This window comes from Gorilla gorilla, chromosome 15, assembly GCF_029281585.2.
Source record: "Gorilla gorilla gorilla isolate KB3781 chromosome 15, NHGRI_mGorGor1-v2.1_pri, whole genome shotgun sequence".
Taxonomy (NCBI): domain Eukaryota; kingdom Metazoa; phylum Chordata; class Mammalia; order Primates; family Hominidae; genus Gorilla; species Gorilla gorilla.
Window position 1 is genome coordinate 94465073 of NC_073239.2, and position 19352 is coordinate 94484424.

At 43.7% G+C, this 19352-nt stretch overlaps 1 protein-coding gene across 1 annotated transcript in view; it reads right to left on the reverse strand.

The window, feature by feature from the left end:
* The window catches only part of SPTLC2 (serine palmitoyltransferase long chain base subunit 2), a 110987-nt gene extending 95647 nt beyond the window's left edge, over positions 1 to 15340 (reverse strand). Inside the window, exon 1 of the mRNA XM_004055516.5 lies at positions 14935 to 15340. Coding sequence (XP_004055564.2) covers positions 14935 to 15066 — 132 coding nt within the window. The 5' untranslated portion in view covers positions 15067 to 15340. The remainder of the gene's footprint in view (positions 1 to 14934) is intronic.
* Between the last annotated feature and the right edge of the window lie 4012 nt (positions 15341 to 19352).

Below are 19352 nucleotides of genomic sequence, written 5' to 3' on the forward strand. Positions count from 1 at the left end.
ATTCCTTTCATTTTCTGATAGAGACAGAGGAGACACATTTTATCCGTGGACCCAAAACCCTGGTGCCGGTCACGGACTTGGGAAGGCAGCCTTCCCTTGGTGTTTAATCATTGCGGGGATGCCTCTCTGATTATTCACCCACGTTCCTTTGGTGTCTGATCTCCGTGGGGACGCCTGCCTTGGTCATTCACCCACGTTCCCTTGGTGGCAAGTCAACTGCGGGGACGCCTGCTTTGGCTGCTCGCCACCCCCCTTCTCTGTGTCTCTACCCTTCTCTTTAAACTTGCCTCACTATCTATAGCCTCTCTAGTGAATTCTCATCTACTTAGGAGTTCTCAGCTAGACCTTAGATGCTACAAGTAAGCTCAAGTCTACACTGCAATCCCAAATTCCTTTCCAGAACTCCACATTCGCATTTCCACCTGCCTTCTACATAGCTCCACTTAGACTTCATGGGCACCTCAAACTCAGCAAGTCTAAAGCTGAACTTCTTCTCACCATCCTAACCCTCCCTCTCAGTTAAAACCCGATACTCCTCTTCTATTACCTATTTTGGTCAACAGCATCACCATCCAGTCTACCCAGTCTCCCAAGTTTGGAGTCATCTTTGGCTCCACCTTATTTTCTGGCTTCCAGATAGAATTAGTAATGACTTTCTGTGCTTTAGTCCAAGAGGTTCCTGTGGGGCACAAGAGAATTTTAAGGAGGTTGAAAAGGTTTGTTTCTTTTTTTTTTTTTCTCTTGACAGCATCTCACTCTGCCACCCAGGATGAAGTGCAGTGGTGTGATCATGGCTTACTGCAGCCTCTACCTTTCAGGCTTAAGTGATCCTCCGGCCTCAGCCTCCCAGGAAGCTGGGACCACAGCACAATAAAATTAACATAAGATAACATAAGATTAATACAATAAATATTTACTGATTTATTGTAGAGATGGGATTTCACTACATTGCCCAGGCTGGTCTCAAACTCCTGGGCTCAAGCTATCCTCCTGCCTTGGTCTCTCAAACTGCTGGGATTACAGGCATGAGCCACTGTGCCCAGCCTAGTCTACAAGTTTATTCAGATTTTGTCAAACGTCCTAATGATATCCTCTATAGCAAAAGAAAACCCTGGATTATATGTTGCCTTCTGTCTCTTAAGTTTCAGGAAAATTTTTTAAAAATAATTAAAATAAAACAGTTTTTATTGCACTGTAAACTGACTCAGAAGAAATGATCCTGAATAAAGGTTTCAAGAATCCCATGAAAGGACAGGGAGTAACTATGTTTTTTTTTTTTGTTTTTTGAGACAGAGTCTCGCTCTGTCGCCCGGGCTGGAGTGCAGTGGCTCGATCTCGGCTCACTGCAAGCTCTGCCTCCCGGGTTCACGCCATTCTCCTGCCTCAGCCTCCCAAGTAGCTGGGACTACAGGCGCCTGCCACTGCGCCCGGCTAATTTTTTTTGTATTTTTAGTAGAGACGGGGTTTCACTGTGTTAGCCAGGATGGTCTCGATCTGCTGACCTCGTGATCCGCCCGCCTCGGCCTCCCAAAGTGCTGGGATTACAGGCGTGAGAACTATGTTATAATCCAATAACAGTGAAGTAATTATTAGGAAACAGAAGCACACATTTCTGATATGAATACAAAATCACAAAAGCATAATTTCCTTAAGCAAATAAGCACATTCCAGCTGCATGCTACAGCAGGATAACAGAACCTGCCCAGCTGGTGAATGGTTTGGAACTTTATTTTTAAAAACTTAATGTCTAATGTGAACCACCCATTATTCTTCAGCAATCAAAGAACTGTTATCATGCTTTGTCCATTAAACGAACTCTATTCATTTTCAAGTGCTATGTTTCTGTTGCTCCTTAAAATCAGTTCTGCTGAAACTGTCCTTGCAATTTTACTGAAATGTACTGGCCTCTCCCTACTGCATATCACACATACTAGAGAGAACAGTTTGGAGCTTTACACAAATCACATAGGCTATACCATGCTCTGAATGTGTATGTCCAGAAGTGTCTCCTTTTTTCAGCAGGGAAATTCTGAAAAGTAGAAGAGCATAGTTTTTCTTGTAGGCAGCATAAATTCCTTAGTTTTTGTCAGTAAGTATCTCATGTGGAATGGAATGAAAAATGTTTCCAAAACTAGCTGTGAAACACATTTATATTTTGACATTACCATTTTCCTATTGAAAACCCCCAAAAGGAGATCTTCAAGCATATATGGAGTGGAACATTTCCATTTCAGTTCAATGGCATCCTGTACACACTGGGCACTGATGTCTGCCCAGGAGTTATCACACTAACTGGCCACCCAAGCCTCCGCTGTAACACTTTTCCATCTCTAGATAAGCATCGCAGTGTAAGAGATGCAAGAGCCTGAAGACTGGAGTACAAATGCAGCCCTGCCACAAATTCTGCATCTTCATCTGAGCTCTCCTCCACTGCTGACATGCTCTGAGCCTGTAATACCATCCCCTCCACTCTGCCCCCACCACGTGCTCCAATCTGGTTTTGTGGTGCACACCACTGGAGAGGCAATCCGGTTTGTGTCAACTTCCCTTCTCTGGGAATACTCCCTGATATGCAGGGATGGGCCCCTGGTGGTCACGTGTATGCTTTGTGACCATATTTCCTGGACCATAACTGATTGATACAGCATAGACACCTCTGCCAAAAGAAATCCAACAACCCTCTTTTATGGGGATTTAAAATGTCAATGGGGAGAGAGTCTGAAGGGCAGTGGGTCTCCTATGTCCTGAAGAAAGGGTTCACAAACTCCTGCCACTGAGGTCCCAAGAGCTGTGCCAATTCCTGCCTTTCTGAGACGTGTTCAATTTCATCCCCCATCCCATTTTTGTATACCTATCATCCTTCCAATAAATCACTCTTTGCTTAGTTTAACCAGACTCAGTTTCTGTTGCTCTCAACTAAAACAGTTAACAGATAATGATTCTATATTAAAATCTCTTAGAACTTATTTTCTACATTTTTATTGGGTATTTATCATGTTAGCAGAGCCTGTAAACTTTAAGGGCTTCAAGAAATTTTTAAAGAATATTTCCCGGCCAGACGCGGTGGCTCACGCCTGTAATACTAGCACTTTGGGAGGCCAAGGCGGGCGGATCACCTGAGGTCGGGAGTTTGAGACCAGCATGACCAACATGGAGGAACCTCATTTCTACTAAAAATACAAAATTAGCCGGGCGTGGTGGTGCATGCCTGTAATCCCAGCTACTCGGGAGGCTGAGGCAGGAGAACTGCTTGAACCTGGGAGGCGGACGTTGCGGTGAGTCAAGATCCTGCAACCACATTCCAGCCTGGGCAAAAAAGCAAGACTCTGTCTCAAAAAAAAAAAAAAAAAAAAAAGGTAAAATGACAAAGTCATGCACACACATGCTAATCTGGAATGCTATAAATCAAATTGAAAACACTGGTTATCTTGTAGTGGAATGGCTGGCCACTTTGACTTTCTACTTTAAACATTTGGCCTATTTATTTATTTTAAAGAGACAGGGTCTCACTCTGTTGCTGCCCAAGCTGGAGTAGAGTGGTGTAACCATAGCTCACTGTAACCTCAAACTCCTGGGCTCATGTAATCCTCTCACTTCAGCCTCCAGAGTAGCTGAGACTACACAAGTCCCCACCACCATACCTGGTTAATTTTTTTTTTTTAGATGAGGTTTCCCTATGTTGCCCAGGCTGGTCTTGAACTCCTGGCCTCAAGGAATCCTCCCAGTTTGGCCTTCCAAAGTGCTGGAATTGCAGGCATAAGCCACCATGCCTGGCCCAGAACAAACTTATTCTTATGTCATGTTTGTGGCAACAAAAATTCAAAAAACAATGAGACTTCCGGGTTAGCTTTAATAGAGAGAGGCAAGCTAGCGCTTTCACAGTAACAACTAGATAAAACTATATAGATTATTCAAATAAATAAATGGCTTTAAAGATTGAAGAGCTGTCTTCTATGCATTGCAAAGAAGACTAGCAGAATTAAAATTCCAGAGGGAGAAGAGGCCTCTCTAGGTGAGCTGAAAGTGCCAGCCATTTCCTCTCTCCTTGTGGTACTTGTAGAGCTTTAGCGTGAGTGATGATAACTGGGGCTTGCCATAGGCAGAACTCCAAGAGAAAGAAAAACCAGCAGAACTTATGACAGCTATATGGGTTGGCATGACAGACTAAATTCCATAACAGCCCTAAATTTATGGCCAGTTTTCTACACAGGACATTCACCTCCAGGCTGGAGGCCTGAACTAGAAAGGCAAAGTGAAATTAAGCACAATCTCACAGTGCTTAGCAGATAAAGCTAGAGGGAGTGGCCTGTAACAAACATACAACGGATCCCACTCTTGGGATACTACACCGAACTGAAGGACTTAAATCTTCAGCCCAGTCCAACTCAGTTGTTTGGATAGAGGTGTTTTATACCTCATTGTATCTGTCTAAGACTGCAAAATGCAAACATTAACTTTAGACTCTAAAGGTCTTTACACACATTGTCTAGAAATCGTCAAAAACTTCTGCTGCCTGGCGCAGTGGCTCACATCTGTAGTTCCAGCATTTTGGGAGGCCGAGGCAGGCTGATCATGAGGTCAGGAGATCGAGACCAGCCTGACCAACATGGTGAAACCCTCTCTCTACTGAAAATACAAAAATTTGCCAGGCATGGTGGCGCACGCCCATAATCCCAGCTACTCGGGAGGCTGAGGCAGGAGAGCCGCTTGAACCCAGGAGGCAAAGGTTGCAGTGAGCCGAAACCGCGTGCCATTGCACTCCAGCCTGGGCAACAGAGCGAGACTCTGTCTCAAAAAACAACAACAACAACTTTTGCTTTCCCAGGAGGGAGGGGACTGTGTGTGTGTGTGTGTGTGTGTGTGTAGGTACAGAATATAGCAGTCTACATGTTCACCTTCTTGCATCAGCACTGCTGGCCTAGGGAATCTCTCACAACTTGATCATCCCTCCCTTTAATTTCACATGCCCAGAGAAGTGGAGATTTCTCACGTTCAATTTTTTAACATTTTCAAAACTACAAAAATAATTTTTCAACATTAAAGTCTCTTCTAGGAATCCAAAGCCCTATTCCACCGAGAAACTCAAAATCAACATAATCATTTCATTTTTTTTTCCACTCATTCTACAAATACTTAATTTCTATCTATATGTCAAGAACTGCACTCTAGGCTGGGCACAGGAACTCACGCCTGTAATCCCAACACTTTGGGAGGCCAAGGCGGGAGGACTGCTTGGGCCCAGGAGTTTAAAACCAGCCTGGACAACATAGTGAAACCCTATCTCTACACAACATTTTCAAAAGTTAGCTGGATGTGGTGGTGCACGAATGTAGTCCCAGCTACTGGGGAGGCTGAGATAGGAGGATCTCCTGAGCCCAGAAGGTTGAAGCTGCAGTGAGCCATGATGGCGCCACTGCATTCCAGCCTGGGTGACAGAACAAGACCCATCTCAAAAAAAAAAACAAACAAAACAAAAAAAAAATTGTACTCTATATTTCATGAAACAAATAAGAGGTAAGAGGTAATCCTTGTCTTCAAGAATTGTGCAGTATTTTGTTTGTTTTTTTTTAAAGAGAAAATGGATGTAAATATAAAAGGGAGTAAGGAAATCATTTTAAAGAATATCACCTAAAGGAATTTATATTTAATATGTAAGATGAAAAACATATACAAAGTAATAAGCATTTCTCTTACAAATGTTTCTCAAGCTGTCTCTTCCTCTTCATTTGACTGACAAAATCAAGGAAAGTAGATTAAGCAATTTGTCAACAGTCATGGGAAAGCTAAATATCAAAGTTGGAACTAGAGTCCAATTATTTATAGGCTGGTGCAAAAGTAATTGCCATTAAATGGTTTCCGCCATTAAAAGTAATGGCAAAAGTAATTACTTTCAATGTCAAAAACCGCAATTACTTTTCCACCAATCAATACATTTTCCATTTGCCATTCCTTAGTTTATATTGCCTGAGATTTTCTTTTTTTATTTTATTAATTCCATGGCTTTCCAATGAATTGAGATTTTCTAAGAATCAAATTTTCCTTTAATTATTTCAGAGGTACTACAACTTAATCTGATTGTTTTAAAATAATCAGTGGCTTAATATTAGAATTTTACTTCAAATTCATCTTCCATACTTATTTTTGCTATTTAAATAATTAGCTATTTTTGTTATTCATGTTATTAGCTACACTTAGATGGAGACAAATGGTTATATGGGTTTCCTCTACTAAGAAAATGTGTTTCTAGGAAATGAGGTTTTGCACCAACTAATTTAGTTGTCCTGGAAATAACTGGCTTGCCTATGTAAAAGTCAACCTTATACAGGAGGCAATAAAGACACTACCCTTTAGCACAACCTGCAGAGCTCTCCAGCACATGGTGGACTGCAGTACAACCAGGATCACAAGCCCGGTTTCTCAGCCCAGCTTCTTGGCGTTTGAAATCAATGTGAGAAAAGAGCAGAGGAAAGAGCTGACACATTTCCCCTTCCTTGTAGCACCAACCGGTGTCTCACAGCTGAAGCCCTTGGTAAGACAATGGAGAGCGTGCTGCAGAAGTCACCACTGGCCCCACTGCCCTGTAGGGAGAGCTTAGGGAGAGGTGATGAAGCATATCAGAGTGTGCCAGACCCCAGGACCTTCTCTGGCCTCTTCCTACTTCTCACAAGCTCTCCCCTCACGCTAGTAAGAACATTCAGTAAACCGCTATTGTTTTAAACCACTTGCAAACCTGACACACTATAAATTAGGCTATGGGTTTCTTTAACAGCTTGTGTGTCACCACAATCCATTTCTTACTTATGTCTGTAACATTATTTTAGGGAGCTAGTTTTTGTCAACCAGCAGAGTATGTATGAAATATGACACAGTAATTATCATCAAAAAATAGAAATAAAACTGTATTCAACATCTAGCTTTATCAAAACTTAAGATTTAGCTTATATGCTTTAGATCTTTTTTCCATTAAATAAAACATTAAAGTTATCATTCATTCAATACTTATTGAGTCCCTGCTATGAGCTAGGCATGATCCGAGCACTAGAAATACACTCCTGTGAGAGAGGCAGACAACAGATAAGCAAATAGATATACTGTATCAGATCACACTGCTACAATCAGAATAAAATCGTGGAAAAAGAGCATTTTAAACAGGGTGGAGGTAAGGTGTAAGCAGATGGACTTGGAGTAGGGAAGAGAACTCTGTGAAAAAGCTTTCCAGGCTGAGGTAACTGTAAAGGCTAAAGCCCCAGGGACCCCAGGCGTGGTAGCTCACGCCTGTAATTCCAGCACTTTGGGAGGCTGAGACAGGAGAATCATTTGAACTTGGAGGCAGAGGTTGCAGTGAGCCGAGATCGCATCACTGCACTCCAGCCTGGGTGACAGATTGAGGTTCCATCTCAAAATAATAATAATAATAATAATAAGGCCCCAGGGAGGGGTGCTTGATGGCAATGTGTTTGGGGAACATCAGAAAGCCCAGATTGGCTAGAAAGCAGTGACCTGGCAGGATATGAAGTCAGAGAGGGATGGGAAAGTTCATGGTGGGCCTTGTAAACCCTATTTTGTATTTTGTTATTAGTGACAGGAGGCCATCAGGACAGTGTCAAGATCTGACATGTTTAAGTAGTTCTCCAATCCTTTTAAGAAGTTTGTCCTGGGGAAACGCTATATTTCCTTTCCTCCTCAGAAGAATTGGGAATTTGGTGTTTATCATTCCCCTGTATTTTTAAATACTTTCACTATATAAACACATGGCCATGAACAATGTAGTATTCTCCTGCATGTATTAGTACTGCATTCCTTCAGTGGTATTGCTGAATAATATCCTTTTATATGGATATACCATATTTTATCTACTCATCAGTTGATAGATATTTGGATTGTTTCTACTTTTTGGCTATTATAAATAACGCGGGGCTAGACACAGTGGTTCACGCCTGTAATTCCAGCACTTTGGAAGGCCGAAGCGGATGGATCACTTAGGTCAGGAGTCCAAGACCAGCCTGACCAACATGGTGAAACCCCATCTCTACTAAAAATATAAAAAATTAGCTGGGCGTGGTGGCACGTGCCTGTAGTCCCAGCTACTCGGAAGGCGGAGGCAGGAGAACTGCTTGAACCAGCGGGGTGGAGGTTGCAGTGAGCCACACTGCACCCCAGCCTGGGCAACAGAGCAAGACTCTGTCTCAAAAAAAAAAAAAAAATTTTGCCACTCATGGTGGCATATGCCTGTAGTCCCAGATACTTGGGAGGCTGAGGTGGGAGGATTGATTGAGCCCAGGAGGTGGAGGCTGCAGTGAGCCATGTCCTGCCAGCCTGGGTAACAGTAACACCCTGAATCAATCAATCAATCAATCAATCAATCAATCAACAATGCTGCTATTATAATTAATATACAAGTTTCTGCAGGAACATATGTTTCATTTTTCTTGGGAGTAGAATTACTGGGCCACATGCTAACTCTATGTTTAACTGTTTCCTAAAGTGGCTGCATCATTTTATAATCCCACCAGCAATGTATCAGGATTCTAATTTCTCTATATCCGCATGAACGCTTAATACCTGGTTTATTATTTTAGCAATCCTAGTGGTGTGAAATGGTATCTAACTGAGGTTTTGTTTTGTTTTGTTTTGTTGAGACAGAGTCTCACTGTCGCCCAAGCTAGAGTGCAGTGGCACCATCTTGGCTCACTGCAACTTCCACCTCCTGGGTTCAAGAGATTCTACTACCTCAGACTCCCAGAGTAGCTGGGATTATAGGCACGCACCACCACACCCGGCTAATTTTTACATTTTTAGTAGAGACGGGGTTTCACCATGTTGGCCAGGCTGGTCTCAAACTCCTGACCTCAAGTGATCCGCCCATCTCGGCTTCCCAAAGTGCTGGGATTACAGGCGTGAGCCACGGTACCTGGTCATATACCTTATTATTTTTTAATTAAATAGAGATGGGGTCTCGCCACGTTGCCCAGGCTGATCTTGAACTCCTGGGCTCAAGCAATCCTTACACCTTGGCTTCCCTCAGTGCTGGGATTACAGGTATGAGCCACTGTGCCCGGCCCTTAATACGCATTTTTTGGAATAAGACTGGATCACACCCATAGTCTCAGTACAATCGCATATTTCACTGTATTTAGAAATTATCACAAAATAGTCTGGTACAGTGGCTGTAATCCCAGCACTTTGGTAGGCTGAAGCAGGAGGATGCTTGTGGTCAGGAGTTTGAGACCAGCCTGGGTGGCTGGGTGCGGTGGCTCACACCTGTAATCCCAGCACTTCAGGAGGCCAAGGCGGGAGGATCGATTGTACCCAGGAGTTTGAGATCAGCCTGGGCAACATAGTGAGACTCTCCCTCTCTCTCTGTCTCCCTCTCTCTTTATATATATATATATTTTTACTTATTTTTGTTTGTTTGTTTTTTTAAGTAAAAAAGAGACTAGCCTGGGGAACATAGCAAGACCCATCTTTACAAAAAAAAAAAAAAAAGGCCAGGCATGGTGGCTCAAGCCTGTAATTCCAGCACTTTGGGAGACCGAGGCGGGCGGATTACAAGGTCAGGAGATCGAGACCATCCTGGCTAACATGGGGAAACCCCGTTTCTACTAAAAATACAAAAAAAATTAGCCGAGTGTGTTGGCGAGCACCTGTAGTCCCAGCTACTCGGGAGGCTGAGGCAGGAGAATGGTGTGAACCTGGGAAGTAGAGCTTGCAGTGAGCCAAGATCGCGCCACTGCACTCCAGCCTGGGTGACAGAGCAAGACTCTGTCTCAAAAAAAAAAAAATTAGCCCACTGTAGTGGTGCACACCTGTGGACCCAGCTACTTGGGAGGCTGAGGTGGGAGGATCGCTTGAGCCCGAGAAGTTGAGGCTGCAGTAAGCTATGACTGTGCTACTGCAGGCCAGGCTGGAGCGAGACCCTATCTCGCCAAAAAAAAAAAAAAAAAAAAAAAGAAAGAAAAGAAATTATCAGAAAGTAGCAGATGGATTTACAATAGACCACATTAAAAAACAAACCTCCGGCTAGGCGTGGTGGCTCACGCCTGTAATCCCAGCACTTTGGGAGGCCGAGGCAGGTGGATCACCTGAGGTCAGGAGCTCGAGACCAGCCTGGCCAACACTGTGAAACCTTGTCTCTACTACAAATGCAAAAATCAGCCAGGCGTGGTGGCGCATGCCTGTACTCCCAGCTACTCGGGAGGCTGAGGCTGGAGAATTGCTTGAACCCGGGAGGCGGAGGCTGCAGTGAACTGAAATGGCGCCACTGCACTCCAGCCTGGGCGACAGAGTGAGACTCCATCTCAAAAAAAAAAAAAAAAACCTAACGCAGAGATTATCCCAATGCTTTATGATCCCACATTAAACATGTATTATTTCTATAATGAGAAGTAAAAATTATTTTTTTAAAAAAGGAAGAATAGCTGCCTCAAGCTTTGCAATAAAAAGCAGTCTTAAAGACAAACTTAAGATAAATTTTCTAACAGTAAATGGGTCAAGTGCAAAGGACTTACTTTTTTATCGGTCACAAATTGTGAATTATATTACAGAAGCTTCTCAGAAACTACCCAGAAGGGAACTGACTTTGAGTCCACAAACCATTTATTTAATCAAGTATGGCACACCCACTCAGAATGCAAACAGTGCCTCTACCCATCCCTCTGAATTGCCTATTCTACCAATAAACACTGCTTCTTTCTTCCAAAAACTGAATCTAATTAAATCAACCAATTAACTGTCTTGCTCAAAGCAGTGCAAATTTCTATGGCACATGGGCAAACCCTAAAAAGTGGGCAAGTCTGACTTTTCTGAACATCCTAGTTCTAAAATACTATCTTAAGAACATAGCTGCTTACACATTTCCCAAGAATTCCTGTTAAAGAAAATTCCTGAGTACCTCAAATAACTCTGGAATTCTTCAGATGCAGCTATGTAAGAATCAAGATATGCTTCCCCTTAGAGTGAAAACTGAAATGAAAATCTTGTCCTCCAAGTTGTAAATTACATTATTTCTGAAAAGCCTTCGGGTATCTGAGGTATCTTATCAGGACCTGCTAAATCTAAATAGATATATGACTATTCTAACTATTTCTACCGTTCTAGCCTCATAACTATCGTCTCCTTTTCCTTAACTATCACATATAAATCCCCAGTTACTGTTTCTCCCTCAGTGGAAACAAAAGCTAGTAGCTATTTAGTAAACCAGCTTCATTAGTTATTTATTTGCCTCCTTCTAAGAAGCAAGACTAACACTTTGTTCTTTCTACTTTCTTGTCTTATTATTTCACATAAGAACACAACTTTTGCCCCAATTCCTTGAGATAGAATTTTTTATTCTGTAAGCCAGAGAGCTCTCATCCTTCTAATATCTCATTAAAACTACACCCAAAGGGGAAAAAGTTAGGGTCAAAACTGTCTCAAAGGTAGATAACTTTTTTTCTTTCACACTTATTAACTAATTGAGGAAAGTAAAAGGAAAACCTAAATCTCAAAACTTCTATAAAGAAATGGAAGCTCTTTTAAAAAGAGCTGTTAACGTGGAGTTTTAAAAACAAACACACAAACAAACTACTATATTTCAGGTGCAACCAAAACATGGCATTTATTTCATCAAATGTTAAATCCACAGGAAGAAATTATTAAGATCATGGAATAATAATCCAATTTGCTATAGAGAAAAACTTGCTGCAAATCCCCTGGAGATCTTTAAAAACAGTATAGAATTTTCTATCAAGACTGATTTTAATAAACTCCTACAAAGAGATAAAGGACTGAATTAAATAAACTCCCAAAGGTTCTTTCCAATGCTAATGTAAAAGTTTCCCTTGGGCAAATTGCCACACCTTACCTCAAATAAAGGCTTGTGCTCCTCCCACTCATCTGTATAGCAGAGAGGAAAAATTACTGCTCTATTGTTCAACTGTTACTACTGTGAAAACTGTGTGTCTACTGTCATCACTAAACAGCAATGTGTGATTGTTTCATAACTCCTTAACACAGCATCTAGCTCATCAAATTCTAAACCCAAATCCAAGAGTTGTTCTTTTACTATATACATTCATTCATCCCTTCAAGCACAGAAACATACTCTTGAGAGTGTAAAGTGATCCTAGACGTTTCTGACTTCTCTCCTGTTCATTAAAAGACATGGTGGGAGATGTGAGGAAAAGAATTTACATCTCAACCATGTTATACTCTAAATTCATATTTTAGTAAAAGCATGACACACAGCTGTATGCGTATTTTTGATGGCACAGTTGGCAACATTTCCCCCCCAGAAAGAGGGGAAAGATAGGTAGAGGTTGGAGCACAAACACATCGCTTTAATTAAAAATGAAAACAACTTTTAAAAAATGTTAAGATACTGTATTGCTCTCATGTAGTTACCAAGATCTCTCTTTTGTATAAGAAAGAAAAATATTCACAGACAATATTCCTCCATCTGAGAGTGTAGAAAGCTCCAGATCTGAAGTCTGTATTAAAAATACTGGTGAGAAGTAGTTTTCTAGAAGGGATACTGCAGCCCTCACAGCATTCCAACAGACCGTTCTTCCAAATGCCACCAATGTGCCTTGAGTGAAACTTTTACACAACATGTCCCCAAAAGTCAACCAAATGTTATTCATACAGATTTTAAAATGTCATGTTAGTACCTTGATATTTCTTCACCTTATTAGTTGGCAAGCTCCGAAGAAATATCATTCTATAAATGCTAAATTGTTAGAGATTATGGGAGAAAGGTCCTTGATTTCCTATTAAATCTGAACATAACTCATAGGGATTGAAAGAAGCATTTGAACACAAAGCACCGCTGAAGTGTGAACACCTTTCTCTTGACTTCCTTTTTCATTTTAAAAAATCATACCGGCCAGGCGCGGTGGCTCACGCCTGTAATCCCAGCACTCTGGGAGGCCGAGGCAGGCGGATCTCGAGGTCAGGAAATCGAGACCATCCTGGCTAACACGGTGAAACCCCGTCTCTACTAAAAATACAAAAAATTAGCCGGGCGTGGTGGCGGGTGCCTGTAGGCCCAGCTACTTGGGAGGCTGAGGCGGGAGAATGGCGTGAACCTGGGAGGTAGAGCTTGCAGTGAGCCGAGATCGCGCCAGCCTGGGCGACAGAGCGAGACTCCGTCTCAAAAAAAACCAAAAAGACCAAAAAAATCATACCTCGGCCTGGTGCGCCTGTAATCCCAGCACTTTTGGAGGCCAAGGCAGGCTGATCACCTGAGGTCAGGAGTTCGAGACCAACCTGGCCAACATGGTGAAACCCCATCTCTAATAAAAATACAAAATTTAGCTGGGCGTGGTGACGGGCGCCTGTAATCCCAGCTACTCGGGAGGCTGGGGCAGGAGAATCGCTTGAACCCAGGGGGTGGAGGCTGCAGTGAGCCAAGATCGCGCCATTGCACTCCAGCCTGGGTGACAAGAGCGAAACTGTCTGAAAAAACAAAAACAAAAACAGAACCAAAAAAAATCATACCTCAATGAAATTCACCTGCAAATGTATTTTCTAACTCCTACCCGTTAAATTTCCGTATTACATTCTATACCACAACAATTTTGTCTTATAATCGTTTACATTGCTAGGAAAACGACAAACTATTCCACTGCTTATAATGAGCTGACTGTTATCACTTTCTCCCTCACACAATTATTTCTTTAAAAGTGAAAACAAATCTTTTGCTCTGTGTATTACTTTGCTTTGACACCTTACAACTTCAGGGGAGGTCAAGTCTGCTTTACTTATTTTTCCCCTCAACTCTCAGTCTCAATATCTCAACATGACCTGGAAAAATGCTTTATTTTCTGCTTCGCAGCAAACAGTAACAGATCTATCCATCATAACTACTCATCTGGGGAGGAGCCTGCCAGATATTTATGTTAAAGCCAAATTAAGATCACCATCCTATCAAACTGCAACAGTCACACTCCCGCTAAAGGGAAACAGAGTACTTTCTAAGTGTTCCTTAATATCTGTACAAGACTTAAACGTATTAAAGTCAACTGGAAATTATCGCAACACTCTCTTCCAGGAACACCGATCTTGCATCTTTTTAACCAGCTCATCTTTAAAAACACATTTCAACAGAATATCTGTCAGTCCAGACCACTGTAAGGTTGATAATAAGCATTGTCTTGAATTTAGAACTTTTCAAAATATTTTAGAACTGCCTGAACTTGGTTGATGATTCAGCATGGTTAATTAGTATAGAGTCATCGCAAGTCACCACCAGGCTAAACAATCCCCTTGTGTGATAGCCCTCGTGTTCAGGAAAGGGTCGAAGGGGACACCTAATCCAACCTGGAGCCTGGGGTAGAGTCTCACCACGGGCAGAGTTAAGAGAATGATGCTTTCGAGGGACCAGCTTGGATTCCCTGCCAGATCTACGGACCAATGTCCTGGTTGGGGACTGAACGTGGTAGTCCAGAATGTGGTTGGGAGAGCCTGGGTGTGTTTCCATCTGACACCACCGCCTAACTTTCTTTGCTTCTTAAGGACCCCATGGGTGGTTTTCTTTGGAAGACTGCAGGACTTTAAAAGGAAGCAACAACCTCGGGGGTTTGAGAAGGGACCCTCGGGAGCCCTTGGGCGGCTCCCACTGGGGTCCGAGGGGCCCCTCATCGCTTCCCCTGGGGACAGCACACACTTCTGGCAGAATGGGGCAGAGAAAAGTACCCGGAGCTCTGAGCAGAACCCAGAGCTCCGGCAGTAAGGGAGGAAGACCTCCAGGCGCGGAGAGGTGGGGAGCCCCCGAGCCGTCCTTGAGCCTCCAGGCTCGTGGAGGTCGGGCCAGCGGCCGGACACTGCCGCCCACACCTGCGAGGGGCGCCCGCCCCGCGGATTGCCCAGCGGATGGCCCGGAGACCTCGCCCCGCCCGGCCGCCCCTCCGCCAGTCCACCCCGCCACCCCGGCCCCGCCGCGCGGGCCCCTCGTACCTGGCCGGCGGCGGCTGCGGCTGCGGCTGCAGCGCTGCTCCTCACGTACCCGTTCCGTACTTCCCCGTTCGCCACGCAGCCATTCGCCCGCACCGTGCGGCGGCAGCAGCAGCCTCCGGGCTCCGGCCGCATCTTCCTGGCAGCACCAGGCGCAAGGCAGGCTCTGTGGGCGGTGGCAGCGGCGGCGGCTGCTCCAAGTCCCGCTCCGCACCCCACCCACCTCCCCGAAACCGGAAATGGCTGCAGCGCCGCCGCCAATTCCCGGGCGGGCCTTCACAGAGGGCGGGGCCCTCTCCGCAGAGGACCGGGCTCGCCCAAGGCCACGCAGCTAAGGGAAAAAGCGGCAGGGACCGGCCGAGAGGGATGTGGTCCTGAGGACCGCTGACCAATCTGGAAGAGAAGAAGGCGGACCCCATGCTGCTGCCTGGCCAATCACGGACGAGAGCAAAGCGCCTCGCCGGTGGAGAGGGGGCTTCTCTAGAGGGACTCCAGGGCCTGCCACCTGATTGGAGGCCGCATCCAGGTCCGGGGTAGGGCTTGCCTGTTTAATGGTCCAGACCGAAGAGGAGGCGGAGCCCAGGGAAAAGTAGCCAATTAGAGTGTGAGGAAATAAAAGGGGCTGAGCCGAAGTCTCTAGAGCGGGTTCCCAGGTTCTCCAGGACAGGTGGCGCCCTCTCTGCCCTTGCCTCGTGGGAAGTTCTGGGGTTTATGTCCTAGCCCAAGACAGGCAGCTCCCTTATTTAATTAGCTGATTCCTCTGTGAGTGTTTATAGAATAGATTTTTTGACAATCTCTCATCATTCTTCAATATGCGCCACACATTCACTATTTCTGAATTATTATAAGTAATAATTCAGATGCCTTTTCACGTGCCCTTCACATTTGCCCTTGGCAGGGTTTTCTATACAGTCTCCTTTAAATTAAGTCTTTCCTTCAAAGTTAGAAAACCTGGTCTAATTCCAACTCTGCCAATAACTGGAAGCTAAAACTTGAGCACTGTGTTTAACCACTTTAGAAGCCAAATTCTTTAAAATGGAGTTAATACTTCCTGCTTCATAGACTTACAGCAAGAATTATATCATTAACCCATTATGCACCTCTTATAATACTAGGCTTATAGTAGGAGTATAATAAATATTATTTTCTCACCCTTTTAGTTCCATCTTCCCATGGGGTTAGAAAGCAAGGAAATTGATCTACATTACAATTAGAGACTTTCTGTTATCCATAAATAATTTAGTATCATAATTGAGAGTATGGACTCTGGAGTCGGTCTGGGTTTTAAATCCTAGCTGCGCCACTTACTAGCTGAGTGACCTCTATGTGTCTTCATCTGTTCAGTGGGGACAATAATAGTTGTCGTGAAGATTGAATAAGTTTATGTATGTAATGTATTTTGTACAGGACCTAGCAATTAGTAAGCATTCATTAAGTGTTGGTTACTAGTAATTGCTAAATGCACCTATAAGAATCCGTGCATTCTTTCCCTACCCTGCAGGAGCTTTAGAAAGGAGGTCCACAAGGTATCGGTTTTGCATGACTTAGGAGCTGAATAATCTAACAGAAGGTGGGATCATTCATCCCACATATCCTATTTGAGTTGACAAACACTATTGATCCCAAAGTGAATATACATCTGTATGTATAAGGCTAAAAAGGAAGCATGTGGCTGTGCTTCATGGAGTTACATTTCAGTGAGAGACAAGATATACACATAGAAAGAGAACAATAGTTAAAGACCAACCTAAGGCTGGAGAGATTAGGCAACAGGAGTTCTGATGAGGGAAGCTGAATGGCAGTGATGAGTCCAACCAGGTAGAAAGTTTTCAGGGCAGGAATCTGGATGGAAGCAGGGCTAAGGGATTTAACTGAAGCTTAGGGAGTGAGCTGAATGACTCTGGAGAAGGCCTGCAAGGAAGATGTGCAATGAGATAGATCTTGGAAGATGAGCGGGACTTGGAGAGCTGGAACTGAGAAGGATGGGGAGGGTGTTCTGAGGAAACCTTCAGAAACTCGGGTGTCAAGTCTAGAAAGATCAAAGCCTCAACTGCAGGCTAAGAGGAGTAAAGGAGTCTGGCTAGATTTGAGGAATCCTGTTAGCCAATCCCTCCTCAGGGGGCTGGCCCCTTGTCTTGTTCCACCACTTACTCACCATGTATAGTCTTGGACAAGTAATGCAAACTCAGCCCTGGTTTCCTCACTCATCTTACAAAGTGTGTACCTGTACTACTTACCTTACAGGCTTCTGTGAGCATCAGTGATATACAGATGTTCTGATTACTTCACATGCCATTGCTAAATCACAAAAATGATGCTGCAGTAGGCAGTAGGAAACACCCCAGACTCCATGTAAACAAGAAAACAACTCCTTCCAGAAGCATAAGCCGCTTAATCATCATTTTACAGTGTTCATATGCAAAGTTCTATGCTAGGCACCAGGAAGACAACCCTTCTCTTCCTTCAAGATTGCTCAAACCACTTCAACTGTGAAGCCTGTTTTGAACCCCAACCTTCCCATAAAATTAGTTGCTTTCTCCTCTGTGAACTTTATACACACCTGTGTAAGCATGAACCACACTGCTTTGAGATTCTTTGAGAGGGAGGTTACACAATGCTTAGAAGCAAGAGCTCTGCAGTCAGATATACCATAATTGAAGACCGGTTTCAGCACCTAGAATCCTTATGATTTAGGCAAAGCTGCCTAACCTCTCCATGACTCAGTTACTTCTTCTGTAAAATGGGATATACCTCATAGAGTTGGAGAATTAACAAAAGCATTTAGTGCCAAGACCTGTTACATAATATTAAATGAGTGTTGGTAATTATTCATTGGATAAATGAATTACTTATTAAGTGAATGAATCATTGATTGAATACATTTATACTTACAACTAGGCAACAAGCTTGGTGAGTTGAGGGGATTGTCTAATTTATCTTTGGGTTCCCAGTACCTACCACGTGTCTGTCACATAGCAAATGCTCAATAAATGTTTGATGAATGCATAAATGGATAAATGAATTAAAATTTGGCCTTGGCTGGACATGGTGGCTCACACTTGTAATCTCAGCACTTTGGGAGGCCGAGGCAGATGGATCGCTTGAGGCCAGGAGTTCGAGACCAGCCTGACCAACATGGTGAAACCCCGTCTCTACAAAAAATACAAAAATTAGCCGGACGTAGTGGCATATGCCTGTAATCTCAGCTACTTGGAGGCTGAGGCACAAGACTTGCTTGAACTTGGGAGGCAGAGGTTACAGTGAGCCGAGATTGTGCCACTGCACTTTAGCCTGGGTGATAGAGAGACACTCTGTCTCAAAAAAAAAAAAAAAAAAAATCTGGCCTTGTCTCCAAGGAACCTTCTATCACATGGAGACTGTGTTAATTGAGGTTCTTTGGTTGCAGATAACATAAGCCAATTTTTAAAAACTTACTCAAGAAAGGTAAATTTATTGGAACTCTCCTGAAGACAGGGAAGTGTTGGCACTCAGGAAAATCCTAAACCTCAGCAGCAGAAAATTATAGACCTTCCTTCCTCCTAACCAAACCACTTCTGGTGCTTAGCTCTCAACAACCTACAACTTTCATATTCATGAGGTCAAACTTCTACACTCTCAGGAAAAAGAAATCTGATTGGCCTAGCTTATGGTGAGGATGGGTAAATCTGACCAATCGCAATGGCCAGAGCACAAGGTCAAACTGCTGGAGGGGAGGAATCAGTTACAGACAAGGAAGAATCATAGCAGAGAAGGGAGGAACAACCCTAACAGTGTTCACTACAAGGAGATAGAACCAGGGAGGGAAAAGGACAAATAACAATAGCTTAGAATGGATGTTAAAGAAGGAGGCTGGCCGGGTGCAGTGGCTCACACCTATCATCCCAGCACTTTGCGAGGCCGAGGGGGTCGGATCACCTGAGGTCAGGAGTTCGAGACCAGACTGGCCAACATGGTGAAACCCCTATCTCTACTAAAAATACAAAAATATTATCCAGCGTGGTGGCAGGCGGGAGGCTGAGGCAGGAGAATCGCTTGAACCCGCGAGGTGGAGGTTGCAGTGAGCCGAGATCGCGCCACTGCACTCCAGCCTGGGCAATAAGAGCAAAACTCCATCTCAAAAACAAAAACAAACAAAAAAAAACCCAAACAAGTAGCCAAGCCTCAGGCAATCACAGAAGCCATACTTCAACCACTCAACAGGCAGCCAACTGTTCAGTGTTCAAATAAGGCAAATGCCAAGCTATAACCATTCCAACTGTTTCTGTGTCTCACTTCTGTTTTCTGTAGGTTGCTTTCCTTTTTCTATTCATAAATCCTGTCTGACCATGTGACAGTGCTGGAATCTCTCTGAACCTTCTGATTCTGGATGGGGGCTGCCCAATTTGAGGATCATTATTTGCTCAGTTAAATTCTGTTAAATT